Consider the following 24,200-nt stretch of genomic DNA (forward strand, 5'->3'; position numbering starts at 1 on the left):
AACTAAAATGATTCACAAGTGATTTTTCAAAATAGTAGCAAAGTGCCTTAAGGTTTTTATTTTTATTTTTTTATGTTTTTTTTGTGAAGGGGACTGCCGTTGCTCTCATCTCGCACTAACAGTCGATTTAAGGCACAATCATGCACCGGTTTGCAAAATCCTTATAAGGAACAGAAGAAGAAAAAAATGAGTTTTTTTGTGTGTAAATATGGATTTGGAAAAACTGTAGATGTCCGCTTTGTTATCGAAGCGGATGTCTTTTTCTGATCGGACTCAGTTTTTGCGCGCCGCACGTACGGCAACACCATCTGGTGAGAGTTGCATCGTCAGTATCAGCGTAATTTGTGCGCAGACTTATGATTCTGATAAGAATCCGCTGACTTCGTCTTTTTTAATTAACTCCAGTTAGCGAACAGGTTCGACTGAATCGTTTCCAAGGAGTCCACTAACTTAAGTGGACAAACTCAACCGAAGAAGAAATCAAAGTTCTATTATTGGGAATCGAGTTCGTACCATTGCTTAAATTTTCCCAAGGAGGAAAGGAAAAGCCATCAGCAGTAAGACGCTGTCACATGTTTATTTGGAAGCCATTGCTCAGGCTCTTTCAAGGATATTTAATCCAGGGTGAAGGTGATGGCCTGTGACACTAATAAGCAACCACCCAGTAACAAGGGTTACTCTTGAAACGTTTTTTTTTTTTTTTTTTTTCGCCACTTGTTCTGAATTTCACTCTAAATATTCACCTGACCCTCAGCCGAATCACTGCTGTGAGCATGTTTTAACACCTGCTTGCTCAAAGCACATAAATCCGTGCCTCGAGGGCGTACAATCTAATCAAAGACGTGTCAGATTTTGGCCTCCTCCTTTTTAAGTTCCAGCTTTGAACAAAAACCGAGCCTCTGCGACGGCCAAAACAGTTGGGGTGTCTTTCGCTTCGATCTCGTCTATTGTTACAAAAGGAATCTGCCCTCAATCAGGATTGCGCTCGGAGGGGTTGTTCAGCAGGACTTCTCGTGATGAAACCGAATGCTCAATGGTAAAAAAAAGAGAAAACAAAAAACCTCAAGCCAGAAACGATAAACATCACAAGCTTGATGTTTGTTTATTTGCCAGCCAGATTTTGAACATGTGGCTGTAAGTTTTGTGAATTTGTGATAGCGAGATGAAGAGAGTCCGACGCTTGTGGGAAATGGATTAGTTGCAGATTTCCTCTTTTTCCACAGTTTTTCTTTTTTTTCCCCCTCCTGTGAAGTTATGTGCAAACCCTCACCCGTGGTCACCAATATCTAGCATCAAAAGCAGCACCGAATGCTGTTCTTTTCGACTGTAGGATGGCTGTCACTCCATTCTCACCCCTTACTGTCGACCTGTAAAATAAGACTCCCGCAGGCAGTGCCCGTAAAATAAATGGGTCTCACTGGGTGAATGAATATGACAGACACTTCACAAAACTCAGGGACCCCCACAGTAGCGCTATCATACATACGTAGCGTGTTTGGTTGGCGGTCGGGGACAGATTGAACACATCTCAAGGGGAGGTTATCGTTTATGACGCCAACTTTTAGCGTGAAAACTGCGCATGAGCTCCGAAGCCCAAAAAAAAAAAAAAGAACCTCGGTTCGCATTTTGAGCCTGGGAGCACACCTGCAGCGGCAGGAGCTAACGGAGCTACAGTGTGACACTGTCACAAATAGTTTTTCTCTTTATTCTGCGAAACAATCTGCCAACCCCAAGTCCAAACTACTCGGACGCTCTGCAGCTTCAGGCACCCCGACTCTTCCCGGCGAAGAAGACGAACGATACCAAACTTACTAACGTGCGCCTCCAAAGCATTTTAAGACTTCCACGCCAAACATTTAACAACCATTTGGAAACATAATGGCATCATTTTACTGTTGCGTATGTTTTGCATTTTTGTCAGGCAAGAACAAAACATAACATGTTCATGTTTCAAGTTTTGATCCCTGTTGTCTCCATTTATTCAACTAAATCAGTAACGTATTCAGAAAACACTCGACTTGAGAAAAGTAAACTTAGAAACTAAAAAGGAGATAAATTAGAGTTTTCATAATGAGCTCGCCTGTAGTTCCAGGTCTTGCTGTGGTTTGTGTGTAGTGGTCGTATTGGGTTTTCAACGTTAGGCTGAAAAGGTGAGCAACGCTGCATGTGACAGTTGACTGCAACGTTCCCAGAGTCGGAATCCAACATGGCTGCTGGAACGTGTTGGAGCAAGGAATAGCTGAAAAATGTATTTGCGTTTTTGTGAATGTTTTTCTGTAGTTTTTGGATGCGTTGAATAGGTTTTAGTCAGCCTGGTCATTGGGAACGACATTACGCAAATTCCACTACTTACCAACCTCTGACTGCAAACGGGTTAATTTAGTTGCAGTTTTAAATCTAACTCCAAAGCAGTTCAATTCCCTCCTTAGTTGGTCTTCCTGTTAGGTTTTCGATCATGGACACAGGAATGCAGCATATGTTCTCCTTTCCTCATGTTTCTGGTGTTTTAAGCCCTTTTTTTTTAAAAAAATTTTCCCCCCACACGGATACAATAATCATCTTAATTCAACGAACAGCCTCAGCCTGTCTCCTCTTGTGATCTGTACTCTTGTAAGGACATCTGTATAGGTGTCTGTGTTCAGATCTGGCAGCGTCACAGAGGCACGCGTGAGGCCTAAGCACACTGCGTTGATCACCTGATCCACCCCGCCACGCTTGACTGGAAGTGTGGGAACGTGTCATCTGATATCATTCCTCCAGGAGGATCTGTGAGGACTGAGGAGAAAATATACCAGGAGGAGGGTGTGGATGTTCTGATCTGATCTGTTCTGATCTGATCTGATCGATGAACGCAACGGGAATCGTAAATAAATGGCGCTTACTTCATTCTGCACCGCATTGCTTTCAATCGTGCCCCTTCAAAATTTTAGTCTGCTCCTGTTCAAGCAAGCTGAGACAAAGATGACATTAGACTCAGCAGGAACTATGCATTAATTTACATGCCTTAACAGGCTAACAGCTGCTTCGTGTGGCCTCTTGAACTACTATGGAGTGCCAAGGTTTAATTTTTTTTTTTTTTTTTTTTAAGCGTCTGACACTTTCGCCTGGTATTTAGGTCCGTTTATGTTTCAACAACTCTCACATACTTTCTTTCTGCTAAAGGAATAACAATTCCCAAAAAGAATAGGGATGCGTTCACAGTGTTTGTACAGTGTTGCAGGGTTTTTAGCACTTGAAGCCAAGCAGTTTTGGCTCATGTTTGCTGTGCGCCCGCTTGATTTGACTATGCCAAAAAGAATTACGCTGGTGTTGGAAGCAAAACTGAAGAGAACCACTTACAATGTGTCAAGTCCCAAAAATGATCATGTCCATCCAGTGAAGTGTCTCAGCTTGACATCGCTGCCGACCGAAACTAAAGCTCATAAATACCTGAAGTTATTTTGACCTGGTGTGAATGCCAGAAAGCTACAATCCAGGTGTTTTTGTTTTTTTTACGAGCTTGTGGTACCCACTTTGTAGTTGCATCTGGAAGTAACACTGAGAAAAGAAGCAAAGGGCGACTGTTAGATGAGACGTAACGCTGAGGGAATGTGGTGAGACTTTCTATCTCTTGCAACCAAATGAATTTGTGTAATTGTGAGCCAGTTTGTTCAATACAATCTTGAGCAATTTTTGCTTTCTAGTCAACAAAAAAAAAACAAACAAAAAAAAAAGCATGACATGTCCCCTTTATAATATACTGTCAATACTTCTGAGAACAGCAGCAGCAGTTTCAGGTCACTTCGTCTCTCGTTCAGAACCGAGGCCAAGTGCGGCGCCTAATCTGTTTTGACGACTCGCCGATAAGTTATTGTGGTTCCTTCAGAAACTGTTACTGTTTACCGTCTGTCTAATGAAGCTTTCCTGTTTGACGTTAAACACAAGCCCACAGAATCCAGGAGGGAAGCTCACGTCTCGTCTCCAGCGAGGAGCGGCGGGATCCAGACTTTTAATCATAATCCAGAACTCATAACAATAGGTGAGGGTCAGAGCGTAGACAGACGGGTAAATCAAGAGTTTGCCTTCTGGCTCGGCTTTATTTAATTTTATTTTTTCAGATCAGAGGAGCGATCCTGAGTTATGTTTAATATGTCTTTTCGCCGTGTATTTTTTTTAATGCCATCTAAAATGGCAAATAATGCTAAAAGAAAAACTTTTTGCAATCTGTTCGCGATTAACAAGATTCATTCTTTCGTTCATCCGTCTTTTATGAGATACTAATTTTATGACAGCGGGGATGTCTGGAGCGGTGCCTCGTTTTGTGACTCTTGTGTCCTGGGTTTATATTACCTTTGAAAGCCTGGAACATTTTTAATGTTCCTGTCATGAAGCGGTGTGGTGACGGTGAAGATGAACGCTGAGACCCAGGTAAAGTGATGATGATGAAGATTTTAATAATAAAGCTCACAGTCCAAAAACAGGCAGCACGGCAGAGAGACAGGCACACAGCCAAATACCGGTAGCAACTGAATAAACCGGACTTCGTGCGAGCGAACACAACCCAGGACTTAGCAGTACGACTGGAGAGTGTAGACGGCAAACACTAGACAGACATAGATACTGACTACGACAAACGACAAGGACCCGACGAGGAACACAGACAACAGGAGGGTTTAAATACACACGGGGTAGTCAAGGGAATGAGACACACCTGGGGAGCAATCAACGGGGAGGACAGGACAGAGACTCACAGGGAAACAGGACTGAACACAGAAAACTCAAATATAAACACACAAAAATACGGATCTTGACAGTACCCCCCCCTCAAGGGCGGATACCAGACGCCCACAAAAACAGAAAAGTCCAAAAACACAAAACAACCCAACAGGGTGGGCGGAGGGGCGACGGAAGGAGGGCAAGAGTCCATAGAAAAACAGTCCAACAAAAAACAACCCAACGGGGTGGGCGGAGGGGCGACGGAAGGGGCCAGAGTCCAGAAACAGTCCAAAACCAAAACAGGAAACTAAAACACGGAAAAACAGTCCGGGGGCCGACCACGGCACAGGAGGCGGTGCTCCCGCGGGAGATCCGGAGGGCGGCGACGTCGGAGGCAGAGACGTGGAGGCGGGTCCGACGGGCGGCGTCTCCGGCGCAGAAAGCCGAGACGTGGAGGCGGATCCGGCGGGCGGCGTCTCCGGCGCAGAAAGCCGAGACGTGGAGGCGGATCCGGCGGGCGGCGTCTCCGGCGCAGAAAGCCGAGACGTGGAGGCGGATCCGGCGGGCGGCGTCTCCGGCGCAGAAAGCCGAGACGTGGAGGCGGATCCGGCGGGCGGCGTCTCCGGCGCAGAAAGCCGAGACGTGGAGGCGGATCCGCCGGGCCGGCAGGAAGGCCGGCTGGGGTCTCGGGCGGAGCAGACTCAGGAAACTCGGGCGGAGCAGACTCAGGAAACTCGGGCGGAGCAGACTCAGGAAACTCGGGCGGAGCAGACTCAGGAAACTCGGGCGGAGCAGACTCAGGAAACTCGGGCGGAGCAGACTCAGGAAACTCGGGCGGAGCAGACTCAGGAAACTCGGGCGGAGCAGACTCAGGAAACTCGGGCGGAGCAGACTCAGGAAACTCGGGCGGAGCAGACTCAGGAAACTCGGGCGGAGCAGACTCAGGAAACTCGGGCGGAGCAGACTCAGGAAACTCGGGCGGAGCAGACTCAGGAAACTCGGGCGGAGCAGACTCAGGAAACTCGGGCGGAGCAGACTCAGGAAACTCGGGCGGAGCAGACTCGGGAAACTCGGGCGGAGCAGACTCGGGAAACTCGGGCGGAGCAGACTCGGGAAACTCGGGCGGAGCAGACTCGGGAAACTCGGGCGGAGCAGACTCGGGGAGCTCGGGCGGCTGCGCTCCAGCAGCAGACTCGGGGAGCTCGGGCGGCTGCGCTCCAGCAGCAGACTCGGGGAGCTCGGGCGGCTGCGCTCCAGCAGCAGACTCGGGGAGCTCGGGCGGCTGCGCTCCAGCAGCAGACTCGGGGAGCTCGGGCGGCTGCGCTCCAGCAGCAGACTCGGGGAGCTCGGGCGGCTGCGCTCCAGCAGCAGACTCGGGGAGCTCGGGCGGCTGCGCTCCAGCAGCAGACTCGGGGAGCTCGGGCGGCTGCGCTCCAGCAGCAGACTCTGGGAGCTCGGGCGGCTGCGCTCCGGCAGCAGACTCTGGGAGCTCGGGGGCTGGAGCTGGTGGAGAAGAGGCAGACACTGTAGCTGGCGGGGCTGGTCTGGATCGTGCCGCCAACTCCGCCTTCACTGTCTGCAACTCCCGCTCAACCTCTTTGAAAAAGTCCACCAAACCCAGCTGCGGAAGAAGCGGGATCCACCTGTCCAGCTGGATCGCCATACGTGTGGCTGCATTGAGCCGGCTGAACGGCGAGTATGGTTTGGCCATTTCAACGTCGTATTTTCTGATTTCCCTCAATAAGTCACGTCGGTCTGCTGGGTCCATGATGTTGATAGCGTTTCTCACCGTTTAGAGGTCGGGTCCTTCTGTCATGAAGCGGTGTGGTGACGGTGAAGATGAACGCTGAGACCCAGGTAAAGTGATGATGATGAAGATTTTAATAATAAAGCTCACAGTCCAAAAACAGGCAGCACGGCAGAGAGACAGGCACACAGCCAAATACCGGTAGCAACTGAATAAACCGGACTTCGTGCGAGCGAACACAACCCAGGACTTAGCAGTACGACTGGAGAGTGTAGACGGCAAACACTAGACAGACATAGATACTGACTACGACAAACGACAAGGACCCGACGAGGAACACAGACAACAGGAGGGTTTAAATACACACGGGGTAGTCAAGGGAATGAGACACACCTGGGGAGCAATCAACGGGGAGGACAGGACAGAGACTCACAGGGAAACAGGACTGAACACAGAAAACTCAAATATAAACACACAAAAATACGGATCTTGACAGTTCCCTAAAGGACACGAGCACAATCTGGCTGTGACTCATCCTTCTGTTTCCTGTTTATTATTATTAAAATCAGTTTGAGAGCGCATTTTGCAGCTTGCAGTCGTGAACCTTATTTATTTATTTTCCTTGGCCTGAGGATGGGAACGTTTTATCTCCTTAAGCAGCGCGTTCCACCGCCAAGTTTAACCCTAGAATTCGACGGGACCGTCGAACCGACCCCACGGTCGAGACTTGCCTTTTGACGCGTCGAATGCCGTTTGTCGACGGCAGATGCGTTGAGACGAACTGACCGCACCAAATGCTTTTAAAGCTCGCTGTCGGAACAGCAGAGCACTCGGGAAGACGACGAATGAAAACCAGGCCACCGCCGGTCCACTTACTGTTTGAGAGTTGCTCAAATGAAGATCAAAAGCAAATTTTGACAATACGGAGAAAACGCTTGAGGCACGGAATCAGTCAACTTTAGTTTTTTTATTTATTTATTTATTTTTTTTTATCACGCCAAACAGCTATATTAAGCAGGATTCGTGTTTACCTCTGTGTGGCCTGAACTGCGTTTGCCCTGAACAAATCAAATGCAGCCCCCCTCCCCCCTCATCTGTTTGTTTCTGCGCTGCAGAACGCCACCAGATGAGCGTTTTCGTTGATCTGTAATGATGGACGATTTATCTTATTTCTGTTGTCTCCCACTAACTGGACTAAATCCATGTCCCTTTGCAAAAGAAATGACTTTTTTTTTTTTTTTTTTTTTTTTTCCAGACAACCGTACACACACAAACGCACATCAGGTCTTTCCAGATGCTCCGAAACAAAGGCTTGATTCTTGGTGGAAAATCCCCCTCCCTCCTCACACCCTCCAACTCTAAATTTGATTAGACACTTAAACTGGTTCTGCTTCCCAACCCTATTTTTTTTGTTTGTTTGTTTGTTTTTTTGGTAATCTGTGCTTCATTTGCTGGCAGTTAGTGTCATGTCAGTGTACAGCTCAGCCGAGTCATGCTTCTCTTATATGCATTAGAGAAGTAGATTTCACATGCTGCATCTTGTGTAGGATTTTTATTTTATTTTATTTTATTTTTTGTCATGATCATAGCGCAGAAGGTGCTTTGACATTCTTGCATTATTCCATTGAGATTGGTGACTGGCGACGATCCAAGAAATTCATTAACCGACTGTTTAACAGAAGAAAGCAAAAATAACATTGTCTTTAGCGTTTTTCACCACCACCATCTGTCTATGGTGTAAAAAACATGTTTAGAAGGAATTATTGAGGAATAATAGTAATTAAAACCTTTGAATTAGTAAACATTTACATGGTTAATCGTGGTATCTTCTGGTGTGAAACATGTAACGTGGATTGGACTTAATATTCGAATGTTCAAGCTGTATTATTCAGTACGACAGTCAAAATCTCATGACCACACTGGTACTGGGAGCTTTAAATACTCTCTTCATTAACCTTACAGTGGCCAGGTCAGCAGCTGATGAAGCTAACAGAGTTACGGAGATGTATGTAAAATATAAAAATCCTCCTCACCTTTTAGCGTTTCCAGTTAGAGCAGCTGCCTGACACCAAAGAGAAACTCAGTAAAAGCCAAAAAATTTAGTTTAAACTAGTGCGATTTTATTCAGTTTTACCCTGCCTTGCTTTTCTTTCGGGCAGTTACTACAATCGGATTTACTTTGACGTGTTTTTATCTGCACACGTTTCACGCAGGAAGTTTGTTGTGCTGCCTTCACGTAATTCTCATCAACTTAGGTGAGAATAAGTATCACGATTAGCTGCTAGTCTCGTACTCCTGGACTAATCTAGATTTATGCTGAATACAAACACCAAGAAACCCATCTACTCCATTTAGCATAAACGTTTAGCAGCTCATCACTTCAAAAGTCCTCAACTGCCCCTTTAATGTCTTCCGTTATTGGTAGACATTACAGTTTGCCCTTGTTCCCCGCAGACTTTGCATGATGGCTATCAGTTCATATGTACTGAAATGAGATCCCTTGTTATCAAAGAAAATCTGCTATTGTGGAGAGACAACTAAACTGACCACAATGCTAACTTCCTTCTTTGCTCATTTATTCCAGGAGCAAAAATTGCATGAACACAGATGCAAATAACAATAATTAATAAAAAAAAAGCAGTCTCCGTTATGTAAATTCAAAGCAAACAATTACATCTGTATGAACAATAAAGACTTCTTTTTGCTTTGTATTTGCTGCGCGTAAGACGCTGTAAAGATAAATTTGAAATGATGCCAAATTTGACAAGTTGTACAGATTCAAAAATTGCCATTCCTACAAAAAGGGAGGAGGACAGAGAGCAAGCCTTTAAAAAAAGAATGAAGTAACACACACAAAAAAAGTCGGATAATAATGGCAGAAGGAGTCTGAATCTTAAAGCTGCATGGTGGCGTCCACGGGAACATTTTCTCCCTGGGAAACCGAACACAGCATGTCCAACTTTTCAAGCATCCTGTCTCTTTTTCTCTCTCTTTTTCTCTCTCTCTCTCTCTTTTTGAACAATTGCATTCTGTAAATGCACACAGAGACAGCTGGGATTTAGTCAGCTAGGTAATTACAGGACGCCAGCCGGGCTGCAAACATGCTTCACCACTGAAAAGCTGATTGCTTAAAAGAGATGACAACGAGAGGAACAAAATGTTATAGGTGGATTTTACTGTGAATATCACTTTTATCATAAGAAAATACAATAATTTAAACATGGTTGTCTTTGTGGAACTTGTGCCATCTGTTGGTGGAAAATTGGTGGCATTACCCAAATGTATATTCAGGAAACACCTTTTGCTAGCTTTGCTTTTTGATGAACTTTTATGATATTGTAGCCATACTATGTCTCTGAAAATAAATGTTTCACCAAACATGGTATCGATTCCTGAGGGACAAAATGGGTTCGATCACATTCACTTTCAAAGATGATGTTGAACAGTTAATCAGTTTAAAGTGTGCAGGAGTGTGGAAGTAGATCTGACTTTATTATTGTAGATGTTCATATTTCATACTAAAGGAAATATGAACTAAAGGAAATTGTGTAAAACTGCTTTATTCTTCCTTTTGTTAATCTCCTACCATTTGTAGTCCATTTCAGTGTCCAAACTCCCCATTGATGCAAGATCCAATCAAATAATATGCAAATTTCCTCCGCCGCCGTTCTTTGTGGAAGAGCACAAAGAACAATGTACAACGGCTGCTGTGCAAACAGTCAAAGCAGAATTGAAATTGCTTCAAGCTGTTGCCAAATTTGTAATGCTGGAAAACAGGAGATGTCTGGCCTTGGACGTTTCTGACGTCGCTGAAATATATCAGCAACGATCAGGCGTATTTTCACCTGTAGGTTGAAAATGCGCAGCGGTATCACTGGCTTGTGTTGAAAACATTGGATTATTCAGAAACTGTGCATCTCTCTGCTTTGTACCTGTGAGTCACAGTGGTGGTTTGCATTTGAGCGAGCTAGCTAGCTAGCAAGTGGTTAGCCTGTTGGTGGTTCCTCTGGATGGGTCAAATAGTTGCTTTACTTCAGCTTAAATCTGTTTAAGGTCTAAGAAATAAGGGCCTCCAGTCCCTGAACCTTCGACTGGGGCGTCGATCATTGACCAGACGTCCAGAGATGCATTTGTTTTGTCCTCTCCAGACTGTGTTGACATTTTGAGAAACAACTGAATATGTGACTCCCCCCCCAGACCCCTCCCAAAAAAATAGCGGAGAGACGGCATTAAAAATAACGAGCCCTTCAGCTCTTTTGCAGCCAGTCAACATATTGTTTTAGTCTGGCACAGACTGCTCACTTTAACCCAGCAGAGGTTTAACAGTTTTGTACTTTAAGATTTAATAGTGTGAGAAAAATTCCCAGCTAAAGCAAATATGCCTCTAATAGCCCATGGAGAAGCAGTTAACCACAATCCCGTTGGTGTTGTCCGAAGGCGGGTGCTGCAGTTGGGTAATTTTGTGGGTCACAAACAGGGCAGGAAATTGACATTTTCCACTGACTGTATAAAGTGACTGGCCACATCCAACTCCCCTCCCTCCAATTTCACTTTGTAAGCTGTAACAGCCAGATGCTTTATGATTTTTTTTTTTTTTACAGTACTTTATTGGAAAAAGAACACTTGTTAGTTTCAATCTGGGACCTAGACCAGGACTGGATCCATAGCCAGAAAAGGAATGTGGCTAATGGTTACAATTTTCATTTTCCACCTTGGATGAATTCCCAATGTACAAAGGCTGGTGTTTGAATAAAACTGCAGATACAAGATTAACTACGTGAAACGTAATTGATATTTATGTATTTGTGCGCTTCAGTTGCACATGGTCTGTTTTTTCTGGAGGTACATACCCAGTGATGTTACCACAGCACAGCAGGATTAATGAAACCATTAATCGATCCTTTTTTCATTCACTTTCTTTTTTTTCTTTCCACTTGTCAATAGCACTGGTGCAGTTATTAGGTCAGTGTATTTTCCACATACAGCCTTTTCCACATGTGGAACGCTAACTGGAGTAGGCTAACGGGATAATCAAGTAGCCTCTGGGCGAGCACAGACGTCCAGTGACTTAACATCGTCCCCAAGTGAAAAAGTCACAACTTATGTCATGGGAAAGTAGAAAAAAGATGGTTTTCTCTCACACATGCTACTGTACTTTACACGCTCTAACTGCACTTACAAGGATCCCCTCACCTCGACATGCTGAATGCTCGGAGCGACGGAGAGAATTTGCACAGATGTCGTAGCGGTGGCTTAACAAAATGTTGCTAGCAGTTGCTAAATGAAGTGGAATTTGTTAATTTGACTGTAGCACATGCAGCAGACATAAATGTCATAAACTGGGCACAGCTTTGACTGATAGGTGGGGACAAAGTGCGTCCAATCGGATCTTTACTATGTGGAAAATGCTTTGACCAATATTAGTTGGAAACATTCGCCGCCTGGGTTGCATGTAGACCAGAAGCAGTTTGACGTAAATTCAAAACATTCTTCAAGGAGTAAACATCATCCAATACTGTGCAGAGGAGCTTTCGCTTTGACGCAAATTCACTCACATCAGCATGTTAAATGCTTGAAGTAGCTGACGCAGCATGGGAGTTGGCCATTTTCTGATTTTTGTCAGACTGAGGCCACTCATAAACTGTATGTAGAGTATATAACTTTTAGGTCTAAATAATTAGGTAATCATTAAGTATGTGGAGAGGGGAAAAAAAGCTTTGTCTCAAATAACTATAAAACATCAAGTTTTATTGTTTTTGTTTTTTTTAAGTGATTGACTATGGAGGAATTCCTCCATAAGTGGACCACTGAATTAAAATCAGCTTATAGCCCCATGCAATAGTTCTGCAGACACTACATTTGAAGGACACAATAAATCCTTTGTTGCAAACACTGTAAGCTTGAATCTGTCCAGATCAGGTTAAAAAAAGAAAAAGACAAATAACTTAGATGCCTTTTTTTTCTTGACTCAATGTGCAAGAAAAATCCACCACAATTCACTGATGCTCAACTTTTCTCACAGCTCCTGACCTCCTTCTCCTTTTCCTGCTTTTCGCTCTGCTCTCTGACGAGCAAGATGCATAATAATTTTGTCATCTTGGCTGCTGAATTGGGTCAACGTTTTTCCACAGCCGGCTGGACCAAGAATCTACGCCCGAGGCTGAAAACAGATTCGCTCGCTGCTTCTGTCTGTGTGAACGTATTCAGGCGGACAAATAAATCGTCCCTCTATTTATGCCTGCAATCTAAAATCAGACTAATTGTTCTGTGGTTCAAGTTGGCACTGACATTTTACATAAGAAAACAGATATTAGCCTTTTAGCAACTTATCGTGCCTGGTCACCTCTTGAATTTTTTTAATATTTTGCACACATCGTATCCTCCCATTGGGACGTACTTTATTGGGGATTTATGTGGAACGACACAAATCAGCACATGGCTGCAGTGGAAGGAAAACTGTCCATTTTTATGTTATTTCAAACAATACAGAATCAGAAAACTGTGGAAATACTGTGTTGAAGAGCATTTCACTGTAATTATAGCTAAAAATGGCATGGTTCTCAACATTTTTGCCTAGTCTTGTTTGCAAAATAGCTCAAGCTCAGGCAAAGTGGATGGATTGTGTCTGTGAATAACAATGTTTATGAGAGTGTTGGTTGGATTTTGGCCTGGTCTGTGAACAGTTACATCTTTGAACATGACGTAAACCTTTCCATTGTAGCTCTGAATGGACATTACACATTATTATCCAGCTGAAAGGTGAACCTCCAAACCAGTTTAGATTTCTTTAGGAGCCTACAACAGACTTTCTTCAAGGTTGCCATGTTTTTAGCTTTAGTTTACTTTATATGGTTATTTCTAAATTCCTTTTTCTGTTATTTTCAATCAAAAGTGAACATGTGAAGGAACTAATTATGGCTAATGTGTCTCTATGGCAGACAGTTTAGCTTAAAGGCAGGTACTTCATCAAGCTGTGCTTTTAGCGTGATGACAGGCTGCATGTCAGAACCAACCTCAACCTGAAACTCCCCCTCCCCTAACTCACATCTCATTATGATAACGTGACATTTTGAAAGCTTTAAAAAACCAAACAGGTCCTTATAAAAGGTATTTCCGGATTGACGTATGAGAGATTTTCCATCAGCAGTCAATAGAGCGTTTCTGTAGGGTAATTAAACCATGCGACGCAGGAGTTGCTGTCTACTAATTGCGAAAAATGTGAGACAAGTGCTGTTTTATGTCGTGAGGGTGCGGAGCAAAAAGGAAACAGACGGACGACAGAAGCAATACGGACGACTCGTCATATGGCTGAAAATACGTCTTTTGTCGCCATCTAGAGGGCATTTGTGGACAATACATTAGTCTGATAAAAATCCTGAAGCCAAAGCCTCAAACTTCAAGGAATTCTCAAGTATTTTCACAGTTCCCTCTTGAATAATAATAATATATATATATAATTATGATTTTGAAACTGGTTGTGCAATTGCTGTTTTCAATTAATGTTTTAGGTTTCTGCTTGGAAGCGATTTTGTACATCAAAAGGTTAAATACCTTTGATATTCTTGTTTCTGTCTGTAATACTTTTTAAAAAAATAGTTATAAAACTTTATTAAGGCAAAATGCGTGGTATTTGGATATGGCAAGAGAAAAATCCGCATTCAGACATTGACAAAAGACTTTAAGGAATTTATTTCCTGGGTTTGACAATTCTACTCAAAGCAAAGGAAAAAGAACTCAGTGTTTTTCCAAAACTAAGTTGGTGATAAATGAAAAAAGTCTTTTTTGCCATTTGCTGCGCAGTATTTACTAGAAAGCTAACAGTACAGTTATGCAGATTATACTTTTCATAACAAATTCATATTTTACTGTGGGCATTAAAACGCTATTGTACAAGTTACTTCATGTCAACGCTAGAAAACACTTGTAATTTCACAAATAAATGTAAACAGAGTTTAAAAAAAACAAAAAAAACTTATGAACGGATTTAATTTTAATAACAGCACAAAGGACAAATTTGAACATTTTTTACATAGAGACGCGTTTGTCGGCCTCCTCTCTTCAAAGTAAACTATCAAACTTATGTTTTGTTAGGTTTGCAGCTCATGCTCATGTTCATCAACACAACATCACTGACGATAAACAGCAGAAATAAAATACAACAGTTTTTTTTGTATTTTGCCATCAAGTCTCGCACTTCATGATCTCTCGGAGGCAGATGGTGGCGTAACAGGAGGAGTCTAGGTCAAAGTTCAAGCTGAGTGCGAGAGACTCCGGGTCCGATTCCTGCTTCTTTGCGCCATGGCCGCAGGCGGCTCTGTGCAGCTGGTAGCTGAGGTTGTGCGGGACGGCCAGCAGGGGGCGGTAGCAGCCCGGAAGGTTCAGTTTGAGGCTGCTGACTCTGAAGCGGCTTTCAGCCAGCCCGTCCCCTGCCAGTCTCTCCTGGTACCAGGCTCTCATTGCGTTTTCTGGATATTTTACGGAGTTTCCTGGCATTGGCAATAACACCTGAGAGGATGGCAAAATATTGATGATGTAATAATAAAAAAAAAAAACCCACTGGATTATTGCATGTGTGCAGCAGTAAAAAGTAAAGCTCAGGAAACGACGTACTTGTTCTAATGCGTAAACTCCTGCTTGCTCCTCTTCACGCGTCACCACATGGATCTGAAGAGACAAAAGGTCATAAAAAGCAAGTGAAATATTTAAGATGAATGTATGAAAGGGTTGAAAAACCTCCAATGTGGTAATTTATTTTGTGTTTTATTTGGAGAAACAACTTATAAACTGACATGAAAAGAGTTAAATGAGGAACACTTGATCAGTTGAAAGCAGTTAAGGTTCAACAAAGTCTTTTACTGTTGGGACTTAATGTGAAATCTTTCAAAACGTCCTTGGAAGTTGCTGTTTCTGCTCAATTTCTGATCTTACTTGGGGAGAAATGATCTCTCCAGCGTCCTCGGTTCGGTTTTGTCCCGTTTGTGTCCACACCAGGTCTCCTTGTCGGACACCGAGACCCATAGCGGAGAGCCTGTGTGCCGCTGCGTCATTCCAAACCCTGATGACCACAAACACAGAACTGCCAAACACCACCAAGAGGATTCCAGTATTTTGGAGTTGTAGTTTTGCCTGAAGCTAACCTGCTACAGTAGGCGTGAGGATAGAACACCCTTATGCTGTGGGGCAGGCTGAGCCACGCCTGGACACAACCATCTGGGCCGGTACCGTAGCGATTCAGGGCGCGGAGCATCAGCCTCTCCCTGGGCTTGGACAGCGGCATGAGTGCCAAAGATTCCTTAGGGTTGTCTGTTTGAAGGAAGTGTCTCTTCGCGAGGCTGTGAGGATCATCACTGTCCTCCGGAGAGAAGAACAGACGTACAGCATTGACCTGAAATAATAGAAGAAATGCAAAAAAGCAGTTAGGAATTTTTATTTTTATTATTTGTTCTGTTACAGATTACTATAAGTAAGTAAGTACTTTCTTACTTACTTATGGTAAGTAAGTAATTACTTACAGATTACTATGATGTGGAACCACTGAGTACCAAGACCTGAGGTGTTTAAAACCTGACTAGTCACTAACTCGTCTCTTGTAGATTACAACGCTTACACATACATTCTGCACTCATGACAAGCAGTAAAATAGTAGCACATAAAGACAAAAAAAAAAAACATGAACTATATATGTATAGTAATAATGAAGTTATATTTTATTTCCTATAATGATGTAATGCAATGAAAATTAAAAGAATAATTAAATACAAAATAAAATCTCAAAACGAAACAGAACTGATAATAAAGAGATGATAAATGATGACATGAAAAGTAATACAAATGACAAAAAGAATAATTAAAATTAATACAATACCACCACTAAATTTAAACTCTTGATATACAGTTTGTTTTAATGGACCGATACATAGTCAAGGATCATTTTCACTCAAGTGTCTTACCATGTCCTCTTTCAGCAGAGCCAATCCTACTCGATCTGACAAAACACTTTGTCCGCTCCCAAACCGCTGTGGCCCATAGTAGTTGACAAAACCTCTCCTCTGCAGAGAGACACAATAAAGATGAACATAGGAGTAGCAAGTGTAGCTACCTACAACAGCTGGCTGCTCTAGTACGTAACATGAAAATGTGTTTTTTAGCATCACAAATTTTCCTCTGACGACATAACTTCAAAAACATTTTATTCGAAAAGGTTTTGTTGATTGTACTTCTTAGTTTATGACAGGGTTTGCTTTTACTCGTAAAACCACCAAACATATTCTTTGTACGATACACTTGTGTGAATGATAGCAAGATTTAAGCTAAAAGACCTTTACGTTCTCCACAGCTTCCTTCACGAGAGCTGCCAGGCGAGTGTCCCTGTCGGCACCAGAGAGGCGTTCGTCGGAGGCTCCGTGTGGTCTGAGGTTGCGGACCACCAGGTCAAAGTGATTCCCCCGCAGCCGTCCCAGCTTCAGGGGCTCGTTGACAGAGCGGATCTGAGAGAGACGCATCCCTCTCTTCTCAAATTCTGCTGCTTTCTCTTTCAACCTAGAGGAAAAAACAAAACATTTACATATGAAGCAGCCGACACAGAACGATTTTTCCAGTAGTCTCTTGATTTATAAAGGCGACACCGAAATACCGTTGTGGCGAGACCTTCTTGACCACCATGGATTGGTAAGTGACGGCTCTTTTGTCTTTGATGCCGGCGTAGGTGAAGTCTGAAGGCAGGACCCCGAGAGTAGCTGCCATGTAGCTGATGGCTTCCAGTGTCTCCAGGTTCTCCTTACACAGGGTGAAAGCTGTGTAGCATATTAGTGGAACATTTCAGCCAACTAGCAATGTGCTGGAGCAAAACTCTATGCTTCGTAGACTTAAAATACTACATGCAGCCTCTCAATGTGAAAGATTCCACAGCCCGTGTTAAAGTTTTCAGAGGCACTTTGGCGCGAGGGTGAAAAAAGCAAGCTCAAATTAAAAATTAAGAATAATCCTGACCTCGATACTGATAACAACACATAGGTGATGCCCAAAAGCCAGATCTTACCAGTATAAATATCTTCTTCCTTGCGTTCTTCCGCTGTCCTCTTCTTCGGCTTGCCGTGCTCTCTCAGTCTCACTGAGATCGACGTCCTCCCTTGGCTGCTGAAGCTTTTTGTCTCCACCAGCTTCCCGAACCTTCTGTTCAGAAAGTGGTGCACTGCAGTCCTGTGCTCCTTGCTGTCATCCGGACCAAAAGTGTAGGACGACCCTCGCACCTTGGCGTCAATGAACCTGAAGAAGTCCTCTGCCTCCTCTTCTCTGACCAGTCGGGCCAGCTCCCTGTAGTCGGGGTCTTCCCTCACCCTGATCTCGGGCTGGATGGTGACGGTCAAGAGGAAGGGGAAGCGGTGCCGGACAGCTCGGTGGACGTTGGCTCTCTGGTGTTTGTCGGAGAAGGAGCCCAGGGAGAGCTCTGGACCGGATGGCCGTTTTTCTCTTAGGGTCATCACAAACTGCTCCAGGTCTTCACTCACAGACGGGCCTAAAATAACATCTAAATCAAAGCTTCCCAAGGCAGGAAGTGGGGTGTCTGAACCCGACCCCCAGTCTGATGAAACATCAGCATCTTGTGAGCTGGAACAGTAAAGATTCTCCTTTAACTCTTTGTTTGTCTGGTTTTCCTCTGAGGAGGTGCAGCCAGCTGTCTGCACGGCTTGTCCTGTTTTGACCTTCTGTCCATTAATGTCGATCTCGGTGACAACAAAGTCCTCGATGAAGGTTTTGATGCTTCCAATGAAGCCTTCATGTTTTGAGATGAAGTATGCAGGAACATTTACAGGCTCATCGCCCTTCATTATCACCTTTAAAAAAAAACATATTTAGTTATTGATCATAAATCAACTATCAGGATTATAAGACAGTTATTACTTTTATACTCAGATATTAAGAGCACAATTCATATAAAAACTTTAAAAAGCAGAACAAATATTCAAGATCAAAAACATTTTTGTTTTTTGCTTTCAGTGACAATGCTATTTCTAATACCTTGATAGACCAATCGGACAAAATTGCATTGATAAGCATCACAAATTGCGGTACACTTAACATCTAGAATTATCTTAACAAAGAAATCAGACCTACCTTTACTAGTGACTCCGTCATTCCCTAAAAACAAAGGTCTGTGCGGCTTATCTGACCCTCTTCAAATTAAACTGTAAATGTATCATGACTTTATTTAAATCATTCCACTATTTGTTTACGGAACGGTGCCGCAAGCACCGTGTAAACCAGCAGTTTGTAAACACGGCCACGCCGTGACACAATCCAGGTCTACTTCCGTACCACGTGACAGTCATGTGACGTTTCTTAAAGGGAGAGCGTTTGCGTTATTATTTTTTTATATATAAACGATGACTGCAAACACATGCACACGTCAAATCTGCGCTGTGAGACAAAAAGAAAAAAAAAATATTTTTATTGCTTTATACTAAATCTGTGTTGACTGCAACTTAAAAGGCAATGGATTTGATTTTTCCCCCCCACCAATTACAAGAGACTTTTATTGTTGTTCGTCATTTCGACTGATTCCGTAATATTTTATTTTAAACCGACAAAGAAAGATTTTCCAGTAGTCTCCATTTTTACACCGTCCACTTTTACACTGACTACTCTACTCCGTTTAATTTTTTGTGTGGTTTTATTCATATTACAACTTAAACAGAGAATCAAATCCCACATTAATTAAGCTCAGCTTTTTTTCTGCAGTAATAATTTAAAAAAAAACTGACAGAACAATGACATTAAATGACTCCACTTAAATTAGGAGAGCTTCACCTGCTGAGGTCTGAACGCGTAGTGTCACAACTTCCTCTTGGTTCTCATCTAGAGGAAAAATCTGCACAAAAGTTTAGATCAGACCCCCCCAAAAGATGTTTCTTTTCAAATCTGCAGTCATTTTCTTTGTTTTGTTCACGTTGGAGATAAGATGATTGTTCCCCCACCATGACACAAAGCGGTCCACAAGCTCTCGGTACTACTACTCAGCTTCTTCTTCATCTCTGATGCACCCGAGCTGCAGAGTCATCGGAGTATTTCTGCCAAGCTTCACATCATTTAAAGGAAGGATCACTGTAGAAATTTAGTGTTTTTCACAATGGAAATCAGAAGATGAAATAGTTATCATAAAAACAATGCCAAAGAAACTTTTAAATGTCTTCAGAAAACAACCCCTGACCAGAAGTTGCAGAGTAAAATACTGTGTCCTCAATATATTACATTTTGTTTGCATTATTAGCTTAACTCAAATTATTCAAGTTGTCTGAAGTACGGAAAGCGTAGTGGAACATTAGGGTAGCTGAAAGAGCTTCAAACACCAATAGAACTCCTATTCATTCTGCACCACACAATTCCTTCAAGAGAAAAACATTTGATGTATGCCAAGATTTTGTTGACGTTCAGTAAATGAAGCGGTGTGACTCATGAAGAAAACAATCATGTCTTTCTGTGCAGTATTCGAAAAACATCGGTCTTCCCGGATGTTCGCCATCTGTGTTGAGCTCCAGAGAAATCTTCCGACAGAGAACTCTCAGAGGTTATAGCACTGATGCTCTCGTTCCAAATGGGGCAGAGTATTTTGCAGTAAGAAAACACCATGACTTCCTTTCAGTCTCCTCCCACTGGGCCAGCCCAATATTCCTCCAACAAGAACAAACTGTCCGAGTGGAAGTTGGGCGTATTTCGAAATCTCTTTTGGGAGGTGAGGTTGCAAAAGGAAGATGGGGAAAGTCAACGTTTGGTTGAAACGAAGTTACGTCTGCACGATAGGTGTGATGGCGGTAAGTGTTTTCGATTTACTAACAATTTTTTTCTTTGCTGACAAAAGGTATTACAGGACTCAGTGGAGTCAGTATTTTTTATTTTATTATTTGGATTTTGAATTTACTTGGATTATGTATGCAGCAGGCATATCATTTTATCTGATCTTGAAATTTGATGATGTAAAACACTTCAAAGTGACAAAAATGCAGAAACAAAAGAAATATGTGAAGAGTAAAATGAATCATGTCTCCCAACACAATTCATTCCTATTATTGTGTGTGTGTGTGTGTGTGTGTGTGCGCTTGCGTGTGTGTGTGTGTGTGTGTGTGTGTGTGTGTTGTTGCTATTATAGGTAACCGCTGTCTTCACCTTGGGAATATCTCTCTTTGGTCATGGAATTATTCTGTACGAGGAGGTAACACGCATGCAGACAAATTTGAAGCTAAATTTGTTTTTTATGTCTTAAAATTAATGCGTGAATAATCTGACGTGAAGCTCGCAACAAATTCTAACTTGTGCTAATTTCACCTTTTAACAATTGGCTGTGTTTTATTGCACCTTGTGGGGGCGTTGGATTATTTGAATTCTCGGTCACAACAACAAGAAGGCCCTCGCCTAATATTGGAGATTGCAGAACACTCCTATAGGTCCGATATCTAATATGGTTATGCATGTAAAACATACTGAAAGTCGCTGATGTAAACTATTGCCATTTACACTTGTCAACATGTTCCGTAAGTGTTCCGAAACCTAAAAGGAAAAGAAACACATTATCAACATGATTGGCGGATAAAAGTTGGTACAACAGTTAGAAAATCCTTTTGATTTTCTTGAGGTACTAAATCGAATGCATCATCATGCATGCAAAAAGGAGATTTTCCACTGTTCAGAATATGTTATGTTTCATCTACAGGATGACCATGCTTTGATGGGGATATATTTCTTCTATGGGTTTTCCGTCATCACTCTCCTCTTTGCCGTCATTGGTGGGTTTGGGGTCTGGAAGGAGCAAAAATGGGCTCTGATAGTGGTAGGTAAAACACAGGAAAAAAAAGAAAGGAATGCTTTTTAGTGAAGACAACAATCTTCCATTATCTAATGCCAGTGTGTGTTTGCCAGTTTGCAGTTGGAATGATCCTGGGATGTCTGTTCTTTATCTTTCTTGAAATATCCCTTCCATTTGCACAGAAAGAGGTACTGCCATCTGCATTCTCAATTTGAAGCTTCGTCTGCTAACTAGTCAGTAGTAAATCGCAGTACGACTCTTGAGTGTGACTCTAACTATCGACCTCTCTTATTTTAATTCTGGGTTTTTTTATGTTGACTAGATGGAACTTTCACTGAAGAATAACTACCTCAGCATGTTGCCTCTCTCAAATGTCAGTGAGAGCGAATTATCGGAATTCAACCATACACAGAGTGAGGTAAGTAGCCTAGTTCGTCACCAAGTAAATGTCTGTAGAGTTGCCGAGAATTTCACTGAGTCATTGGTTATTTTCAATTGTTCATTTTGTTTGATATCTTTATTGGTTGGAATTGTAACACCTATTAATAATGTCTAATTAGACAGAATTCACTCCACTGCTATGGTTGCAGTGTTTCCTCTTCATTACAAAATACAAATGGCATTAAATTAATCTCTTTCTTCAAAAGTATACAAATACCCCAAAATGACGCATTTCTGCACATTTATTAAAAATAGAAACCCAAGAAATCACATTCATGTGCAAGTATACACATCCTTTGCGTACTTTTTAGAGAAAAGTGTAGTAGGATGTATGTAGGACATACGTCATATATTTCATTGATAAATGGGGCTTAGGCATTGTATGAAAACCTGCTTGCTGTTTCTGGGGCTTTAAGATAACAAAGCTCTTCACCATGAGTTAACATGTTTAGTTACATTTTCTAAAATTGAAGAGAATAATATATTTTTTTCTTTACTTTCTTCTCAGTTTCGCTGTTGTGGCATCACAAGTCACGAGGACTGGGAAAACAACATTCCCGAATCGTGCCAGTGTGATATAGACTCCTCTGATGACTGTGTGAGTGTTTGTCTGTCCCAAGTCCTTTTTGTAGGAAATGGATTTCTCTATCAGCGTTAAAAGAAAACGGTCTGCATTCCTTTAGGCAGCAAAAAAAAAAAAAAAAAAAAAAAAAAACCTCAGCTTTGAAATGGCAGCTTTGGCTGGTTAGCAAGGATTTACATCCCAGTTTCCACTGATTTGAAGGACTTAAAACATAGATTGTTCATCTTTTACAGGAACTGTTGATTGAGAAACATGCAGTTGGATGAATCAGTTTGGTATTTCTTGGTCCACTAGCTTTGTCCTTATGATGTACCATCTATTTGTTGTCAGATTCTTCCTGTCAGAATATAATTTTTGTTCACCTTACAGTTGCACTACTTATGTCTAACGCATGGTAAGATTTCGAACTGTCATAAGAAATAATTCACCTGATCATTCATGTCTCTGTGTTGTAGATAGATACTTATGGACCTATGCACAATGATTCAGGACTGAATGTTTTGGATGTCAAGCCCATCAGGATTTTTGCCAAGGTACCAATCAAAATCTTTGCATGCTGTATTTCCAAGTTATGGTTTCTGTATATTCAGGAGTAAGAAGAACCTGGTTTCAGGATTCAGTTTCTTTCTTCTTTTTTTTTTTTCTTTTTTTTTTACCTGTAATACATGAGATTTTCTTACAAGTCATACGTTAAGGCTTCAACTCTTCCATCCTCTAAAAGCTACATGACAAGTTGTACTGACCAATCTTTTCTCATTCCCAGCCATGCATTCAAGTCTTAATTCAATTTGAGATGCGCTATTTTTCCACATTACTTGGCATAATGTTGGCAAAAACATTGTTGTGGGTAAGTACTATGCTCATTTTCATTTCTGCATGATGTACATCTGTGTACAGAAGAAATTGTTGCTAGTCATGTAGGCTTTAAAAAAAAATAGATTTTGTTTTGCAAACACTAGTAAATAAAAAGCGCCACAAAGTAAAGAACTGTCTTTCTTTCATGTTTCCATAGATACTATCAGTCGGGCTGTGTATTGCGATTCTGTGTCAGCTGAATAAAAAGGTGGAAACTCCAAACGTGGTCTACAGTCGAGAGGCAAAAGCAGGGAATTATGACATCCTCAGCGATGCTCAGGAACCGTCTTTGAAAACCGAATGATTTTGTTTTTCTTTTGCGATTCCCAAATATTGTCAACATCAAGCGATGCTATTTTATAATCAAACGTGTTATAAATATTACGCATATGCACCCTGTGGGGAGACTTCTGGAAACCGTCTTTGCGTTTAGAGTGGTTTAGGCTGTACTTTTTAAGTTTTATTTTTTTGTTGATGTTGTCTTTAACTTACAGGTGACTCTCATCAAAAGTGAATATCATGAAAAAGTAGGAATTTGTACGTCTAATTTCATCACACAGTTGGGCGATACACAGTGATGTATTTGGATCTATGTGTGCTCATTTTGATGCTTATGCGTAACATAATTGAAAACCAAATTCAAATCATAAAAAATACACAAAGCATAAAAAAAAAAAAACTGCAGAAATATTGGTTAGATGAAAGTTCTATGTTCAGGATTGTTTCCTCCACTGACCACTAGGGGTCCTCATACTGGAGGACCGCCTTTGTTGTTTGGAAAATGTCACACTGTGTGTGTGTGTGCGTGTGCGTACGTACGTGCGTGCGTGTTTGTGTCTCAATGAAACAACTTTTAAATATTTTAACTGAGCCATACATATTACATATATATTGTTCCTCTGAAATTTAAATACTACAAAATATACAATGTTAGAAGCATGATTTTTTTTTCATAACTGATTGTGACTCCATTTTTTATCTCCTTTTTCTTGCTTTTATAACATTGAATAAAAAAAATCACACCATTTATTTTGTGAATACATGTTTTTCCTCTTCCATATTATATATATATAAATATAAAT

The 24,200-nt window shown here is 42.0% G+C and overlaps 2 protein-coding genes across 2 annotated transcripts; one reads left to right on the top strand and one right to left on the bottom strand.

The window, feature by feature from the left end:
* Positions 1-14,107: 14,107 nt before the first annotated feature.
* Positions 14,108-18,774, bottom strand: pus7l (pseudouridine synthase 7 like). Its single transcript, XM_014970577.2, has 9 exons — positions 18,557-18,774; positions 17,481-18,276; positions 17,076-17,235; positions 16,762-16,981; positions 16,393-16,491; positions 15,580-15,827; positions 15,371-15,497; positions 15,053-15,106; positions 14,108-14,947 (listed from the first exon to the last, which is right to left on the bottom strand). The coding sequence occupies exons 1-9, from the start codon at positions 18,575-18,577 to the stop codon at positions 14,624-14,626; spliced, it is 2,049 nt and encodes a 682-aa protein (XP_014826063.1). The 5' UTR covers positions 18,578-18,774; the 3' UTR covers positions 14,108-14,623.
* Positions 16,976-24,143, top strand: LOC106905714 (uncharacterized). The gene is made up of 10 exons (XM_014970690.2): positions 16,976-17,110; positions 19,925-20,250; positions 20,586-20,648; positions 21,147-21,263; positions 21,353-21,427; positions 21,562-21,657; positions 22,189-22,278; positions 22,719-22,796; positions 23,027-23,110; positions 23,276-24,143. Exons 2-10 carry the CDS (start codon positions 20,191-20,193, stop codon positions 23,420-23,422), a joined length of 810 nt encoding a protein of 269 aa, XP_014826176.2. The 5' UTR covers positions 16,976-17,110; positions 19,925-20,190; the 3' UTR covers positions 23,423-24,143.
* The last annotated feature ends 57 nt before the right edge of the window (positions 24,144-24,200 follow it).

Source organism: Poecilia mexicana, unplaced genomic scaffold (genome assembly GCF_051168715.1).
Source record: "Poecilia mexicana isolate PSO_F unplaced genomic scaffold, ASM5116871v1 scaffold_23, whole genome shotgun sequence".
Taxonomy (NCBI): Eukaryota; Metazoa; Chordata; class Actinopteri; order Cyprinodontiformes; family Poeciliidae; genus Poecilia; species Poecilia mexicana.